The sequence below is a fragment of the Urocampus carinirostris genome, chromosome 1, assembly GCF_059441175.1.
Source record: "Urocampus carinirostris isolate Australia breed hairy pipefish chromosome 1, RoL_Ucar_1.0, whole genome shotgun sequence".
Classification (NCBI taxonomy): Eukaryota; Metazoa; Chordata; class Actinopteri; order Syngnathiformes; family Syngnathidae; genus Urocampus; species Urocampus carinirostris.
This window is the reverse complement of record NC_142349.1, coordinates 53,378,181-53,394,978: the sequence shown is the minus strand read 5'-3', so window position 1 is coordinate 53,394,978 and position 16,798 is coordinate 53,378,181. Positions and strand designations below refer to the sequence as shown.

Sequence of the window (16,798 nt, the reverse complement as noted above, 5' to 3'; positions counted from 1 at the left end):
TTGTTGATAAACCTCACCGAACCGTTGTTTAATGTGTAGTTTTTGTAAGATGCCCTTCACGACCTTTTGAACAAATGTTATCCGAGCTTATTTCTGACGGTATGCCAAATCGCGGAATAACTTCTCTAATCAAAAACCTAATTACTGTTCCCGCACCTAGATCTTTTGATGGCACTGCTCCTATTATTCCTATTACTCCTATTATTATTATTCTCTCCGTCTACCGTGGCCTGTAAATACGGAGACCAGTAACCTTGTTTTTTCAGCTATTTCACACCCCCCCTTGCATAATATTTTTAAATTGTGCACTTGTATCTGATATAAAGTCAAAGGTATTCCCCTGTTACCTATTCCCCTTAATAATCCTCCTGATGCTCCTGCATCTGGAGACACATCACCGTTTTCCTGGAAAGCAGATTCAAAATACAATTTTAGCAGTATTTCTGTGTTAAAAATAAAATAATTCACAATCCAAACGTATCAATATTCCTCAGATTTGTAAACACTACGTCAATCAACAAGATTCTAGCGTGATTCAATGCAGACTCGTGTTGTTCGTTATCACCGCCTCGTCGACGGCCTTGGCCGTCTGGCTCAGTCCATCGTGACGTTCCACTCGCAATCCGCTGCAGGAATGTGCCATGAGCTTTATCAGTGCCACACTGACCTTGGTGCCCAGTTGTCTACCTCTTTCTCCTCGAAACTGGCTGCAATCAGTTCAGATTGCCACCTGCTCACTGTTTGAGGACAGCCTGGATGTGCTCCAGTGTCCCCACGACCCTGCTGTAGACAAGCTGCGCAGACAACGGATGAGTGAACGTCTTTGTTTGTTCTTTGCTTGTTTTCCTGTCCATCTTCAGCCTTTTTCAACAGTGCGTCTGACTTCTGAATCCTGTTAAATCGGTCATGTTTACAAACTCGGATGTTTAGTCTAGGTTAAATGACCATGAAGACATCACCTTAGCAATTAAATTCTTAAATTTTTCATGGTCTTCCTCAAGATCGAGTAATCTGCTCCTCATTGTCTTTTGAAAATGCTTGCCAAATTGTTTCCTCAATTTACCCAAACTATACTTATCACGTTCATCGGAACAAGATCTCACAAATCAAAAGGCCACACGCAAACGGAGCACTTGACGAATTAAGTAATCCCTCCACTTTTTTTTTTGTTTTTCGATACAGTAAAGGAGCGAAAGACGGGGGAAAGACGGGGGTGGGGCGGGAATACACATGGTTGAGCTCAACTCACACAGAGCGAAAGACGGGGGAAAGACGGGGGTGGGGTGGGGGTGAGCTTTGGGTGCGAGAACAACCCACAAAAAGCAAGACACTTTAACGCACATACAAGACCGTAAAATGTAGAATAAGCAGTCACTCCATCAATCATCCATGCTTCCTTAACTCCTCTCCCAACGCCAAACAACACAAAAAACAAAAAAAGACAAAAAGAAACACAGGCTCTCCTAGCCCTTAAACAGTTAAGTATAAATCACCCGCGCACACTCACTCAGGCGGGCGGGGGAGAAACCGAACCGAACAGAACACACATCCACATACAGAGAGACACACGCACAATTAACGCCAGCTGGCACACACACCAACATTCCCGAATGAGACATCTCCCAGACTGAAAACATGTCAGCAATTCTCACACATTCTGTGTATCGCTTGTTTCTATGCGGATATATCTTAATAATACAACATCTGATTACTGCTCATTTTTCTAACGCCGGTATAACCTTTTAGATTGTAGAAAATGGCGAGGTTCCATGCACCACACTTTTTCCTAAGTGCAAGGTTACATATCCCTCCCAAACCATCAATCGACTAGGGAGACACATAAAACATGCCCCGTATTAACCACACATAGATCGTCTACTCCCGAACTGTCACTTCAGCAAATGATGACGTCTCATCACCGTTTCCATACAGATCACAAGACAATTATAAATCTACAAATACCGACGCCGCTGCACCATTTTATCCAGGTAAAATTAGCCTTTTTCCTTTTTCAAGCAGCCTACGTCCCAAAACAAACAGGATTCTTTGAGCACCGAACTCCCGGGACAAAACAAAAAAAAATAAATCTCAACTCAGTTTACATATCTCATCCGTCCGAACTTGGGCCTGATTATAGACGGAAAATTCCACGTGCACGCATTTTCATAATTTAGCTCCGACGTCACAGGCTCCTGTCCTCCCACGAATCTCGACAAGCAAACCGAAGTAAGGAGAGAAAAAAAAAAAATCTTCCTTACCTCAACCGCTCATTCGAGACCGTTCCACTGAGAAGTCTTTTCCCTTTTCTTTTTTACTTAATTAGTGCCAGTCCACGTTGCGGCGCCAAATGTTGTAGAAATTGGAGGTCCGATAATCGAGAGAAAGTCTTCTCATAAGTGGATAAAAGAAATAGACAGGAGCCAGCTTCGTTATGGAGGGAGATGTCACTTTATTGATGCGTCAATAAAGATCTCACAGAGCTAGGAACATGACAACACCGCGGAAGTTGCAACGCCACTGTTTGCCAAGAGGGGTAGCCATTTATAAAACAACAGGGGTTTAATATGTGTGTAATTCTTCATTTATTTGTTTTGCAAACAGGTTGTGAAAGAATGCAAATCCGTCCAAAAGGGGCTGCTCCGAGGCCAGAAAAAATACCAAAAACTTTGCTGGAAGTAAAAAGCTTACAGCACCTGGTATTCCCAGGCGGTCTCCCATCCAAGTACTAACCAGGCCCGACCCTGCTTAGCTCGAGAAGATGGTGGGTACGGGGAAGCTACTGGTACTACGGTCTACACAAAATAAACAATATGAAGCGACGTTGGAAAATGAGGAGGCATGTGAAATTTTAGATGGGGGTCTCTTATGCAAAGGGGTTCTAATTCAGACTAAAAGACTACAAGTTAACGAAGTTATGGTCTCCTTCCTACAACTGCCCCCATTCATAACAGATGAAGAGGTGTTGGAAAAGCTGCAGAGGTGGAGAGTGGACCCTGTCCTCCCATTGAGGCGGCGCTTCTACCCGGGCACGTCCGTTGAAGATGGAACAAGATTCATTAAAGTAAAATTCCCGAAAGATGTAGCCTCCCTGCCGTACTCCACCAGGTTCGAGACTCCGGACGGTCCCCTGTACTGCCGGGTGATTCACGACCGGCAGGTGAAAATCTGCCGATTGTGCATGAACCCTGGTCACGTGCTGCGGGAGTGTCCGGAGTTCGCGTGCAGGGAGTGCTCACGACAGGGTCACTACGCCCGGGAATGCGACGCTCCAAAATGCCCAGACTGCTGCCGTGCACTCGCACGCTGCACTTGTGTTTCCTCTGCCGAGAAAGAGGGAGAAGAAAACGAATCAGAGATAAACATGGAGACATCAAAGGAGGGGGATGAGGGTCCCTCCCAGGAACCGGCACCTGTAGAAGATCCCCCCTGTGCTCAACCCCCCGGAAAACAGGCCTCAGAGCGCGAGGACTCAGGCATGGACATCGAGATTTTAACTGGAGCGGTTGGGGCCGAGGCGGTGGGAGAGAGGGAGCAGAGAGAAGAGGAGACCCAGACGCACATGGAACTAATTAAAGAAAAACCATCGGATGAAGTTGAAAAAGGTAACTGTGACGTTTTAAACAAGTTGGGCAATTTTATGAGCAAAAGGAAAAGGTTAAAACCAAGTATTGACACGGACAAGGTATTACAAGCACAGGAGAGAAGAAGAAAGGCAAAACAAATAGAAATAACTGGAGGGAGATTTGAGGTTTTACAGCAGGTGTCACCAACACGGTGCCCGCGGGCACCCGGTCGCCCGCAAGGACCACATGAGTCGCCCGCGGGCCTGTTCCAAAAATAGCACATCTCATAGAGAGCTGCGTCTAAAAATTAATTTTGTTCTGTTGCTATTATTTTTTTAATCACACTTGTATGTATATAGATTTAAAAAATACTATCTTAAAAATACTTTAAGGTTAACGCGCACAATATTTACCTATGGGCAGTAAAGTAGAGCTTGTGGGATGTGGAGAGTAAGCTAGCGGGCGCTGTATGCACTTTCGTACCCCAAAAACATGGCAGAAAAAAGAAAGAAAACGTATCTCTTTCACAGTGAATGGGAAGAGGAGTTCTTTTTTACGACTGTAAAAGAAACCTGCGTGTGTCTGATTTGCGGGACGACCGTGGCGACAGCAAAACGGCACAATGTGGAGAGACATTTCAATACGTGTCACAAAAGCTACCATGATAAATATCCACCTGCAAGCGCCCTACGGGCAGAAAAAGCCCGTGAGCTAAAGACCGCTCTGGGTAAGCAACAGTCTTTTTTTACGAGGCCGGCCAAAAACTCACAAAAAGCAACCGAAGCCTCGTTTAGAGCTACACATTTTCTGATCAAGAAAAAAAAGGCATTTACAGATGGAGAACTTGTCAAAGAAGCGATGTTATTAATTGCTAACACTGTATTTAAAGACGAGAAAAATGGAAGCGACCTAATCTCCACTCTTTCCGACGTCCAACTGGGGGCATCTACGATGGCAAGACGAGTATCAGCTATGTCCAGTAACTTGGTCGATCAGTTGGAGCAGGATCTGGCGAAGTGCAAGTGGTTTAGCCTCCAGTGCGATGAGTCCGTGGACAGCAGCAGTACAGCGCAGTTATTGGTTTTTATCCGGATGGTGTTTAATGATTTCTCCACAAAAGAAGAACTCCTGACACTACTGCCCTTAAAGACAACTACGAGAGGAGTTGACATTTATAACACGGTGAAGGAGTTTTTCGTGCAGAAAAAGGTGCCATTGGAAAAGCTGGTAGCGGTGACAACAGACGGGGCTCCTGCTATGGTCGGCCGACAGACAGGTTTCATCGCTCACTGTAAACGTGACCCAGACTTCCCCAAATTTCTGCATTACCATTGCATCATTCACCAGCAGGCGTTGTGTGCGAAAGTGATCGGCTTTGGGCACGTGATGACTCCCGTTGTGAAAATCATAAACAACATCCGCTCCAAAGCAAAGCAGCACAGGATTTTCAAGGTACTATTAGAGGAGATGTCAGCAGAATATGGGGACCTACTGCTACACACAGAAATCAGATGGCTCAGCAGAGGACGAGTTTTGCATCGTTTTTTGTCTCTTTTGCGTGAAATCAAAGAGTTCATGCAGTCCAAAGGCGAAGATGTCTCACTGCTAGAGGACACAGAGTGGACACTTGACCTTGCATTTTTGGTGGACATTACTGGGAAATTAAACCTCCTGAACTGCCAGCTGCAAGGCAAAGGTAAGACTGTTGTCGATATGATAAGTGCTTTAAATGCATTTAAAGCCAAAATGAATGCATTCTCTGCAGATTTACAGAGAAAAAAAGTTCTGCACTTTCCCTCTGTGCAGTCAGTGCTGAAAGACAATGCTTCTGCATCTCAGACATTTGAAAAAGTGGCAGAAAAGTACATTGAAGTAATAAACAGACTTGGGCAAGAGTTTGAGAATAGGTTTTGTGACCTTCATCAGCTTGAACCATGTGTGTTCTTCATTTCCAACCCTTTCATGAATGGGGACACAACATGCTTTGCTGAGCAGTTAAGTGCAACGTTCAACTTGGATGCTGGACAGGTGGAGATTGAAATTATAACATTGCAAAATGATCTCCATCTCAAAGCCTACCAGGCTGCACCAAACTTTTGGCGCCTTGTTGACACAGAGAAGTACAGTGGAGTATGCACAGCAGCCATGAAGGTTGCCAGCCTGTTTGGCTCAACCTATCTCTGTGAATCAGCATTTTCTGACATGAACTTCATCAAAAACAAACACAGAACACGCCTCACTGATGCACATCTGAGAGACTCACTCACAGTTGCAGTGTCAAGTTACACACCAGATTACAACACACTGGTGAACAGCATTCAATGCCAGTCTTCCCACTAACCAAGGACGGATACCAGATGTAGTCAGTGACAACATGGTAGTGCCATGGCAAAGTTGAATTAAAATATTGAAGAATTGTGTTCAATTTAAAAGTGTGTTCATGACATTTAAAAGTTATAATTTTGTTAAACATAACACAGACTTGGCCATTAGTTCAAAATGTGAAATAAAAAATGTATTACATATTTAAAAATATGTAAGTTGATTTTGTTTAACATTACATAATTGTTAACTTTTTGAAACATGTTGCAACATAGTTCATGATTTGTTAACAGGGCATGTCAGTGGCTTGTGCAAATGGGATATTTTTTGCTAAAATGTAGTGATGTAAGTGATCATCTGAAAATGTAACAAATACTGTGATTAATAGAGATAAAGTGTTGAATATTGATATCTGTTTCCCACCTTGTTGTCATTTTTGATAATCATTGTTAGAAATCATTAACATGATCAGTGTCTTTACATAGGTGAGTATTACTAATCATTATAAATAATGTATAACTAAAGGCAAACTGAGCAAATTTGTTATTTCAGAAGAGCGTATCAAACTGGTAGCCCTTCGTATGATTCAGTAACCGTGAAGTAGCTCTCAGTTTCAAAAAGGTTGGTGACCCCTGTTTTACAGGATGATGGTGGCACATGATATATTTTTTGGTTTTTATGTTTTGTCTGACTTGGATTATTTACTGCTACTTATTTAGTTCAATGGGGTGGAATTTTATTTCAATAAACATGAGGGGAGGGGTGAATCCCGAAAAATTACAGAAGTTAATCAGAGAGACTGAGAAAAATGATATTATTTTATTGCAAGAAACGAACTGGACAAGTGTGATAGCGGAGGATTTTAGAAAACGATGGGATGGGGAGGTTTTATTTAATAATTGTGAGGGAAGAGGTAGAGGAGTGGCTTTTTTAATTAAAAGGAATATGGTTGAGGAAGTAACAGAAATATATAATGATAAAAAAGGAAAAATACTAACTATAAGTGTTGGAGAAGGTAATGAGAAAATGAATGTTTGTAACATACATGCACCGAATGAAGAGAAAGAGAAAGTTGAATTTTTTAAGAAATTAAAAGTTCTAATCGAGGCTTGGGGGGAAACTGTGGTTGCTGGGGATTTTAATATAGCACTACAGAAAGAAGATGTGGCAGATAATATGGTTTTTAGAGCAGAAAGGGGAAGAAAGGAACTAATACAGGTAATGGAAGAACTCGATTTAATAGATGTATGGAGAGAAAGGAATAAAGGAGTTAGAAAGTTTAGCAGAAGACAAATTGTTTTAGATGAAATTAAGCAAAGCAGAATTGATATTGTTTTGGCAAAAAGTAGTTTTATGGAGAATTTTAAAAGTATTTACTACAGAAGATGTAATTTTAGTGATCATGACTTTATTGTTTTTAATATAGATCTGAATAAAATAGAGAAGGGGCCGGGGGTATGGATTTTAAATACAAAAGTCTTAAAAGACAATTTTTATCAAATGGAAATAGAAAATATAATTGTGAACAGCATAAAGAACATGACAAAGTATGAAAGTAACTTGGGAATATGGTGGGACAATCTAAAGTATGATATTAAAAGACATTCGATTTTGTTTTGTAAAAAACGGAGAAGACAGGAAAGGGGGAGAGAAGAAAAGTTACGAAAAAAACTAGAAGAGGAACTAAAACAAAGTGATGGGAAAAATGAAAACACGAATAAAATTATGGAGATAGAAGATTGTTAGGTTCACGTTTCCAACATTTATAATAAAACGCTCTGCAATATAGGACAAAGAGAATCGGTTCTTTATAATTAGTTACTTTATTAATCATCATTATTGAGAGCCGCCGAGATTCTGCTGTTTGGCATCTTTTCGCTCGCTTTGCGCTGCTTGCTGCGCTCGGCCCTGCTCAGCTCTGAGGCTCAGCTGACTCTCAAGAAATCTTCTCCAAACGTCCCTTGTAATATTCAGTTTGCTATGTAGCGTTAATCAGTCTTCTTTTTGACAGCCTCTTCTCCGGCTGATATGTTGTAGGGCCTCCCTTGTGAAAGAGTTCATGTCCTTCGTTCTCACGCTCTTTGGTGGAAAATAATCTTGAGTTATGGCAAAAAAGGTCATTCCAGGTCAACATGGTATGTGAGAACAGAAACACAGTCAATACATCAAAACACAACCCATGACCTTGGGAAGCAGTTTACAAGCTGAGAACTTCTTCTAAATGACTAAGAATATATATATATATATATATATATATATATATATATAACGTATTCATGTCAACTGTAGGATAAATAAAGTTATAAAACTCTATCATTCCCTCCTCTTTATCCTACCGGAGACATAATACTTCATTCAACTGTCACTTCGCAATACGATTTTCAACAGAGAAATCAAGAACACAACAACAGTCGTTACACTTAGAGGTTGTCGTCATAATGACCAGGATCTGAGTAAAAATCATGAAAATGCAGAGACAGGCAATCATCATCAACATTTGTGTCATTACAATTTTCACCATCATCATTTTTATGGTAATTGCCAGAGTCATCGTCAGCATTGGTATCCGAGGGCAACAGAGCATACAAAGGTACCATCTTTGCCTGCATTGGGGCAAGAGCTTTTTGTAATTAGTCTCGTTAGCAATGTTCTTATGCACGGAATACAACAACATCCACACAATGTGAGAATATCCGCAAAAACGGGTATAGTATACATTTTTTTTTATATTTTCCAAACGTATCTCCAAAACCATCCCACATTTGTGTGTCAACTCTTTAGTGGTCTTTCATCTTGTTGTTAAGTGACCTGAGGCCTTCCAGGGCCTTTGTCAGACTTCCGTCTGCTGCCGTGTCGTTCGGTATGAACGTGCAACATTGGTCACCAAAGACAGAATAGACCCCTCCCTTTTTAGCCAGTAGCATATCAACAGCAATCCGGTTCTGGAAAGCCATGAGGGAGGTAGCAGTTGCTCGTTATGGCGGAGAAACCTTGTTCTGTTTTGTTTCCTAACTTCTGCACATTGAAATGGATATAGTTTATTCTGTCAACATTTTTATCAATTGTACACCAATAACAAATCAAAGATTCAAAAAACCCGCTGCTACTTGATTTACTAATTTGTATTCATCTGGTACGCCTCTTGGAACACCAATGCTGTCGATGTATGTAGGATCATTGTCACTCTAGGCATAGGTAGACCTTTACTTTTCCATACATGTGATAACAAGCTCTTAACAGATGTTAGCAATTCAGGGATTGTGGTGGCGGTTATAGACACAGGTAAAATAAGACACAGATGCACACAATCCTGTGGTATTGTACGGTAGTCTATCATACAACTTGTCTCCTCCACACCACCACCAGATGTCACTCCGGGAGAGTGGTTTAAATGTTATATTGACTGTCAACATTTTGGTGACATTGTATACCATTCAGACTATCACAAAGTCCGATTCTATTTATACAGGTAAAATTATTTTGAACTACTCTTTTAGAAAACACAGGCTTATGTTTTTCAACTGTCGTTCCGGGGTAGGTTTGATCCCAGAAAGAGCAGTTTCCGTTTGGTACAGCATTATTCATTACGTTTATCAGGAACTCTGAGTTCAGAGTGGATTTTACAACTCTCTTTTGAGGCGAGCACCCATACACACAACACAATTAATCATGACAGCATGTGCCGCCTGCTCAGCCATTAGCAACCAGTTGTCATCTATCCTTGAAATTCCTGTGGTAACTTTGAACGACATCAATGTCTTTAACTGACATGCTTACTGATGTGAAATTTGTCGTTAGAGAGTAGTTACTTAATTTTGGCTGATCAGTCGATTTCATACTGTCATTTACACACACTACGACCGGAAAAAGGAGTCCAGTCCCGAGGACCAGGCCCACAACGTGAAACCCCAGCACGTGCTGTTTAAAAAATCTGACCCCGGAGGTCGAATTGTCTGGTTTGTAACGGTTGTAAATTGCTTCTTTGATGCTGCAATTTAACCCGATTTTTGAAATACTGGGCCTCAGAGCTGTCCCCTGGGGTCCAGTACTCCCCTGCTTCCGTTATAACCAAATACTCCCACGCTTGGAACGCTCCGTGTCCAAACACGTACCACCAGTACTCCTCTTAATACCCCCTGAGCTGCGCGCACCATTACTTTGTTTGGCCCGAGGGTCACATTTGGGATTTGTTCTTTAAGGGTGGTTCTGCACGCCCTGGTATCACAGAGAAATTTTACAGGAGTGCCTTGAACTAATAATGTTACTTCGGGTTTGATTGTTTCTTCAAAGAGAACTCTTTCGAGATTAAAAATTCCTTCTTCCCCAGTTAACTATTCATTGTTTTGATACTGTTCTACTGTCCCTATTTTATCATTACTATCTTGACCCAGTCACGCTGTTTGGTGTTGCTCAGCAGAGCTTTCTTGTTCACATTCAAGGACATGTGACCTTTTGACTCGCCGTGTGTGCTACCCCCACCCCCTTTGAGCGTAGCTGGGATGTGCTCCATATCACTCCCTTGGCCTCGCTGTTGATAAGCGGCGCAGACAATGGATGACTGATGTCTTTTTGTGCAATTCACTGGCACTTGAGAGTCTCGTTAATACCATTGTGCTTACGTAGTGGGATTTTTTAGTAAATTGGCCGGATTACTCTATGTCTTAAATTTTTTCTCTAAATTTAAGTACTAGTAGACATTATCTTAGTTTAATCAATTTCTACCCATTTATTTCTCATGCAATTATTTTTAAATTGGCATATGTCTCAAAATCAATTAATCCGTGATTTTCATTTCTTATGAACCTCTTCAAGATTGTTCAATCTATTTCTCATTGTCTTCTAAAAATTCTCTTCCATAGAAACCGTTTCCTTTTAACTTAACCAAACCATAAGTCAGTATTTGTTACACATTTGCTTAACACTTGTTAATCGTAACACTCATTCTAAAAAAAATTCAGTGTGTAATCAATTGTCCTCCCAATTGTCCTTTGGGCTAAATTTGTCAAAATTCCAAACCCTCACACTAAACATCAAAAATCCCAAAAGATCAACAAAAATTTCTCAAAAAAAATGCCAAATCGAACTTAATGTCATAGCTTTTCTTATGTATTTTCTTATCTCTGTAATCATAATCAATCTTTTGTTATTGATTCATTAAAGAACAATACATACTTGTCACTTATAAATTATCTTGTTGAGTGTATCTATTTTGTTTATTCATTATCTTTTATTCTGCTCAACAATTTTTGTTTCTACGCACTAGATAGATAGATAGATAGATAGATAGATACTTTGTTCATCCCCGAAGGGAAATTCACATTTCCAGCAGCATCCCTGAGCTGAGAACAATCGAGAACAATCGAAAATAAAATGGGAGCTGCTGGAGTGGCTGCCATTCGTGACGGCGCCGGAAGAAAAGATTCAATTTGAATCATGTACAAACAAACAAACAAACAAAACCTCGATGGGTTTCCCTCCAGGAAAAAAAAGAAAAGGCAGGCTGCTTGGTTTCATTTTGTTGACACACATGGTTACCTATGACCTGTCTGAGTTTTTTAGGCCGCTTGCATGCACAACATGCCTGAAGTGAATCATGCAACAAGAGGAGAGCTACAAGCTGTGTGAGTGTCTTTGTTCTAAGCATCTTTCCGAAATCCCTTGTATATAAAGCTAAACAAATCTGGTCTGACTATTAACACTAGTTTCTTTCCTGTTTAAAAGGAAAAAAAAATTCATTCAGTGACTGAAATAGCTTCATCTACGTTATTGATTATTTCTAGTCTCGATTCTTCTTTTCTGTAATACGAGAACAACTAAGGAAATAATCTTTTTACGTAATACACCTCTTTTGAATTTGTCCATTTACGAACAAGAAGATTGACACTAAAATTATGGACCATTTTTTAGTCAGCTTCATTGCTTTAATCGTCCTTTCTTTATTAGGAGCAAAACTACACGTCTTAAAGTTATTACCCTTTGCTATTCGCATTTTCAACGAAAAATGATTAGTTGTTCACTCAAATATTCTTTCTTTTTATACTATTTTGTATAATTATCTTGTATTGTACTCTCAGTGTTTTCATTTTTTCACTTACCTGTCTTAAAGGCATCATTTATGCTGGGTACGCAACTTTTTTTTTCCTTTAAATTTTCATTATCATTTAGTTTACTCTTTAACAAAGATTTAACGCATTACAAGTCTTGTCATTATTTTCGAATTCACTGTACGAGTTTTTATTTTCTTTTCCTGCACGCCGATCTTAGCTAATGAGATCTCGTCTCTTCGAAATTACGTCATTGTTGTGGGTAATTCTTGTCGAGTGACGGTCAGTCTTTTTATTAGACAAACGGCTTTCTTCCTCGTTCAATTCATCAAAGAGAGCTTGCTTTTACGGCTCATTTGCTTTGATGATTGACATCACGAATTATGTTGTACTAAGATGTTAAAGAAAGAAGTAGAAAAATGGAAAAAGACAAGCCTGTTATTCGCAATTACCGTCAACAAATGCAGAAAATAAATTAATAATTCGATGATCAAAACTGAATGAATACGCAGATATCTACTATATTTGTCACCGATTTATAAGTTCGATCTTTGTATCACTAAATTTCAGGGGTTCTGCCAAGATCTTTAAATCTTTTAGCAAGCTAGTACACGGAATTCAAAATTCCTATCATATTATCATTATTGATAGTTCAGTTAAAAAAAAAAAAAAAATCATATATATCAGGGTGTCCCCTGCCCACTGCCTGATGATTGCTGGGATGGGCTCCAGCACCCCCGCGACCCTTCTGAGGATAAGCGGTGCAGCTGCTGAGATGAGATGAGATATATATATTATATATGTGTGTGCAGCACGGTGGCGCAGTGGCCAGCACGTGTGCGGCATTACTAAGGACCTGGGAACAGGTGTGTGTGTCCACTGGCTGCTCTCATTGTTACGATTTACCTACCTCTTTCAAAAAACATGCATTTCAGATGGACTGTTTGGTCCAAATTGTCCCTATGTGTGAATGAGCTAGTGAATTGTCTAGCTTTGTGTGCCCTGCAATTGGCTTGCAACCAGTTCAGGGTGTCCTCCAATCGCTGCTCGATGATCGCTGTAATGGATTCCAACAAGATGAGATCTTCTTATCATAGTTATGGTTCATACCGGCCGAATATGAACACAAAACTTTTCTGGCTCTCACCATCGTTCATCCCATTCAAATGTCTTCATCATCGTTAGTAGTGCTACTTTTTTCCCTCACAGTTCTTCCATTTTCTCCTCAGCGGATTGTTGAGCCCAAATGAGACAAGAACCAAATTCTGAAACTCAAAAATATCGTTAGAGCAACACTTTTGCTGTAAAATCCAACTTTTCCTAAATTTCTTTTGTAGTGTATTCACGACAGTTCACTAATATATATATATATATATATATATATATATATATATTTTTTAGTCTATAATATTTTTCATTATGGCAACAAAATAGTGTAGTTTTTGTATCACTACAGTATTTTTGTAGTCAAATTTATTATTGTAATACTTTGCATTTCTCTCATTTCTTGTTCTAAAGCAAAACAATATGTCATGTCTATGTTCATTTGCCTTCAAATAGATTTTCATCCTTTACATAGTTCTTTTATTTTTATAGCTTATTTATAAAATTACTGTCACATGTTTTGCACAATGTTGACAACCCTTTTTTTTTTTTTTTTTACTACTACGGTGGCTGTTTTTCACCAAATGCATATTACACAAATCTCAACTGTATGTAACATCTTACATGCAAATATTTTTGTGTAAATATTGTATCAATTATAACTTTCCTTAATTTAGTGTCCACTTAATTCCTGCGTCCTCATATTTACCTTTTTTTTTTTTTTTTTTATCATTCACAGCTTGCTCGGTGTCACGTGTGAATGCCCCTTCTAGATTTAAAACATTATTCAACCCAGAAAGATACTCCCTTTTCTCTTCTTCACTCCTATCACGTCATCTCTTTTAATTATTTACTGCCAAGGTCGTGCTATGACCTGTGATCCTCCTTCAACATCTGCCAAAATGTACTTTCCTTTTCCTTCTTGATTTACTCTCTCTTGATCCCGTGAATTTACTGCCCCTCCAATTTTGCACAATGACCAATTATCTCAGACCATACGTCCGTCATTCTCCAATCCACCTGTGCGTGTTCTAACAACTCTTTACACAGAACAATTTATCTATTTATTTATTTATTTATTAATTAATTTATTTTTAAAGTTAAATGGCCATGTACACATTATTTTCTATCCATGCACATATATTTTTAAATTCTCATGATCTGTCTCAAGATAATAATCAGCTATTTTATTTTTAAATTCCTATGATCCAACCTATTCAGGATCAATCAGTTTATCGTTATCTATATCTATTTTTTACTCTGTCAATAAGGAGGTCCACTTGGCCTTTTAGCCATTGAGAATTGGGCGGTAAAACCCTACCCTCTTCACCTATAGGTGAAATAATTTCCTTTGACGAGCTAACTTCCTCCCTCAGTAAAGAGACGCGGTTCACTATATGGCCCCGTATATTCGTTATCCTCCCTTTTAGGAAACATTACGGTATTTCTACAAAGGTAATGCCATAAATCGCAAATGGTTTGCATCTAAACAACGCATTTCAAGTCAATGAAGATCTTCAACAGCACTCTATAATGTGCTCCACACTACCCATTTACTTACTCTAGATGTAAAACAGTTCAATGTTGAAAAAGTAAGGTTTTTTTTTTTTTTTTTTTTTTTCAATCTATTGTATTAAGGTTAGTCTCACTTAATTTTCACCAAATTATCTCTCTTAATATTTAATTAACTTTCCCCTTTATGTTTCTCTCTCTTTTTTTTTTTTTTTTTCTTTAAACCAATTAAATCTACTATTTTAGCTTCACCTATTTAATGTGAAAATGGCATCCATTTATTTAAGAGTTATCTTACTCATTTGAATTTCACTCAATTCATTTTTTCCATTTTAATTGAAAGAGAAAAAAAGTATTTACAAACATTTTTTTTTTTCAATATTTTTGGTATAAAAATGCCCTTATCTCAAATTAGTGTATTCAATTCACTCAATTAGATTTTTCCTAGTCTTCCCAGTCCTTTTTTTACAAATTTTTTGAACTGAAAACAGGAATATTTTATCTTATTCGGTATTATTCCGGCATTATTTTGATTTAACGCATCTAAATAGCTCATTTATTTTTTTCCTAAATTTCTCACTTTTATTCAGTAACACAGAGGCTCGATTGCGGTCGGGTCTTCCTTATAAATAACCCTTCATCTATGAGTTCATCGAGTATTTATTATTATTATTATTATTATTATTATTTTTTATATAAAATACAATTGCCCAGGGGCAACTTTATATTTCATTCGCTCTTTCTCAATCACACAGACGTCTTGTTTTTATCGTGATCACGTTCTTACATCTTGTTCTTTTTCCACTTATTTTCAGTTGACAGAGGACTCCGCACATCCTTGTGAAATTTAACTAACTTTAAAGCGCTGGGTTAGGGGAGTCCACACCTCCCGCGGAATTTTAACTGTCTGAAAACTATTTACCTGATAGAGTCTAGAATTGTCAGGGTTTTTCTGTTAAGAATCTGCCCCCCTTTTTAAAGGAGGATTCTTAAACTTTGTTAAGATTTTCCTTTTCTACAAAGGATTCCTAAGCTTTTCGACGGAGGATTCCTAAACTTTAAGAATCTGCCCCCCCCCGCTCGCGAGTTCTATTCTCCTAGTTCTTTTTACCGGTAATTTACATGCACACAATGTTGTGAATAAATTTTACTCACGATTCTCTAAGTCCTTGGCTTTCCGTCAACCGTCAGATCCCAGCCCGCGAGGGAAGGTCCAGTCCCGGAAAAAGGGTCTTTATGCTGTGGCCACAGTCTTTTCCTGGATTTTCCTCTCGCGTCCTGGAATCGTCTAGTCTTATGGAATCCGGCTTTCGAAGGACCAATTAAATGTTAGGTTCACGTTTCCAACATTTATAATAAAACGCTCTGCAATATAGGACAAAGAGAATCGGTTCTTTATAATTAGTTACTTTATTAATCATCATTATTGAGAGCCGCCGAGATTCTGCTGTTTGGCATCTTTTCGCTCGCTTTGCGCTGCTTGCTGCGCTCGGCCCTGCTCAGCTCTGAGGCTCAGCTGACTCTCAAGAAATCTTCTCCAAACGTCCCTTGTAATATTCAGTTTGCTATGTAGCGTTAATCAGTCTTCTTTTTGACAGCCTCTTCTCCGGCTGATATGTTGTAGGGCCTCCCTTGTGAAAGAGTTCATGTCCTTCGTTCTCACGCTCTTTGGTGGAAAATAATCTTGAGTTATGGCAAAAAAGGTCATTCCAGGTCAACATGGTATGTGAGAACAGAAACACAGTCAATACATCAAAACACAACCCATGACCTTGGGAAGCAGTTTACAAGCTGAGAACTTCTTCTAAATGACTAAGAATATATATATATATATATATATATATATATATATATAACGTATTCATGTCAACTGTAGGATAAATAAAGTTATAAAACTCTATCAAAGATGAACTTAAAAAAATAGAAGAAGAGAAATTCCAGGGAGCTATGATAAGAAGTAGAGCGAAATATATGATTGAAGGCGAACGATGCACAAAGTTCTTTTTTGAACTGGAAAAAAACAGACAGAAAACGGAAGAAATTAAATGTATTAAAAATGGAGAAGGAAAGAGATTGACAGATAAGGACAATATTTTAAAGGAAATAAAAAGATTCTATACCAACTTATTTTCAAAACAAGGTGTGGAAGAGGGTGCAAAAGATTTTTTATTGAATAATATTAAGAGTAAAGTAAGTAAGGAAGATAAAACAATGTGCAATAGAGACATCAATAGTGAAGAAATAGAGAGAGCC

The 16,798-nt window shown here is 38.9% G+C and overlaps 1 protein-coding gene across 1 annotated transcript; it reads left to right on the top strand.

Moving 5' to 3' along the window:
• Positions 1–3,761: 3,761 nt before the first annotated feature.
• LOC148375519 (general transcription factor II-I repeat domain-containing protein 2A-like) lies at positions 3,762–5,903 on the top strand. Its single transcript, XM_088352732.1, has 2 exons — positions 3,762–4,290; positions 4,453–5,903. Exons 1-2 carry the CDS (start codon positions 4,056–4,058, stop codon positions 5,901–5,903), a joined length of 1,686 nt encoding a protein of 561 aa, XP_088208858.1. The 5' UTR covers positions 3,762–4,055.
• The last annotated feature ends 10,895 nt before the right edge of the window (positions 5,904–16,798 follow it).

Coding starts and splice junctions, on each gene's coding strand:
- LOC148375519 (XM_088352732.1), top strand. CDS start 4,056: ATGGCAGAAAAAAGAAAGAAAACGTATCTCTTTCACAGTGAATGGGAA. Junction 4,291..4,452: donor TGAGCTAAAGACCGCTCTGG/GTAAGCAACAGT, acceptor CTGTATTTAAAG/ACGAGAAAAATGGAAGCGAC.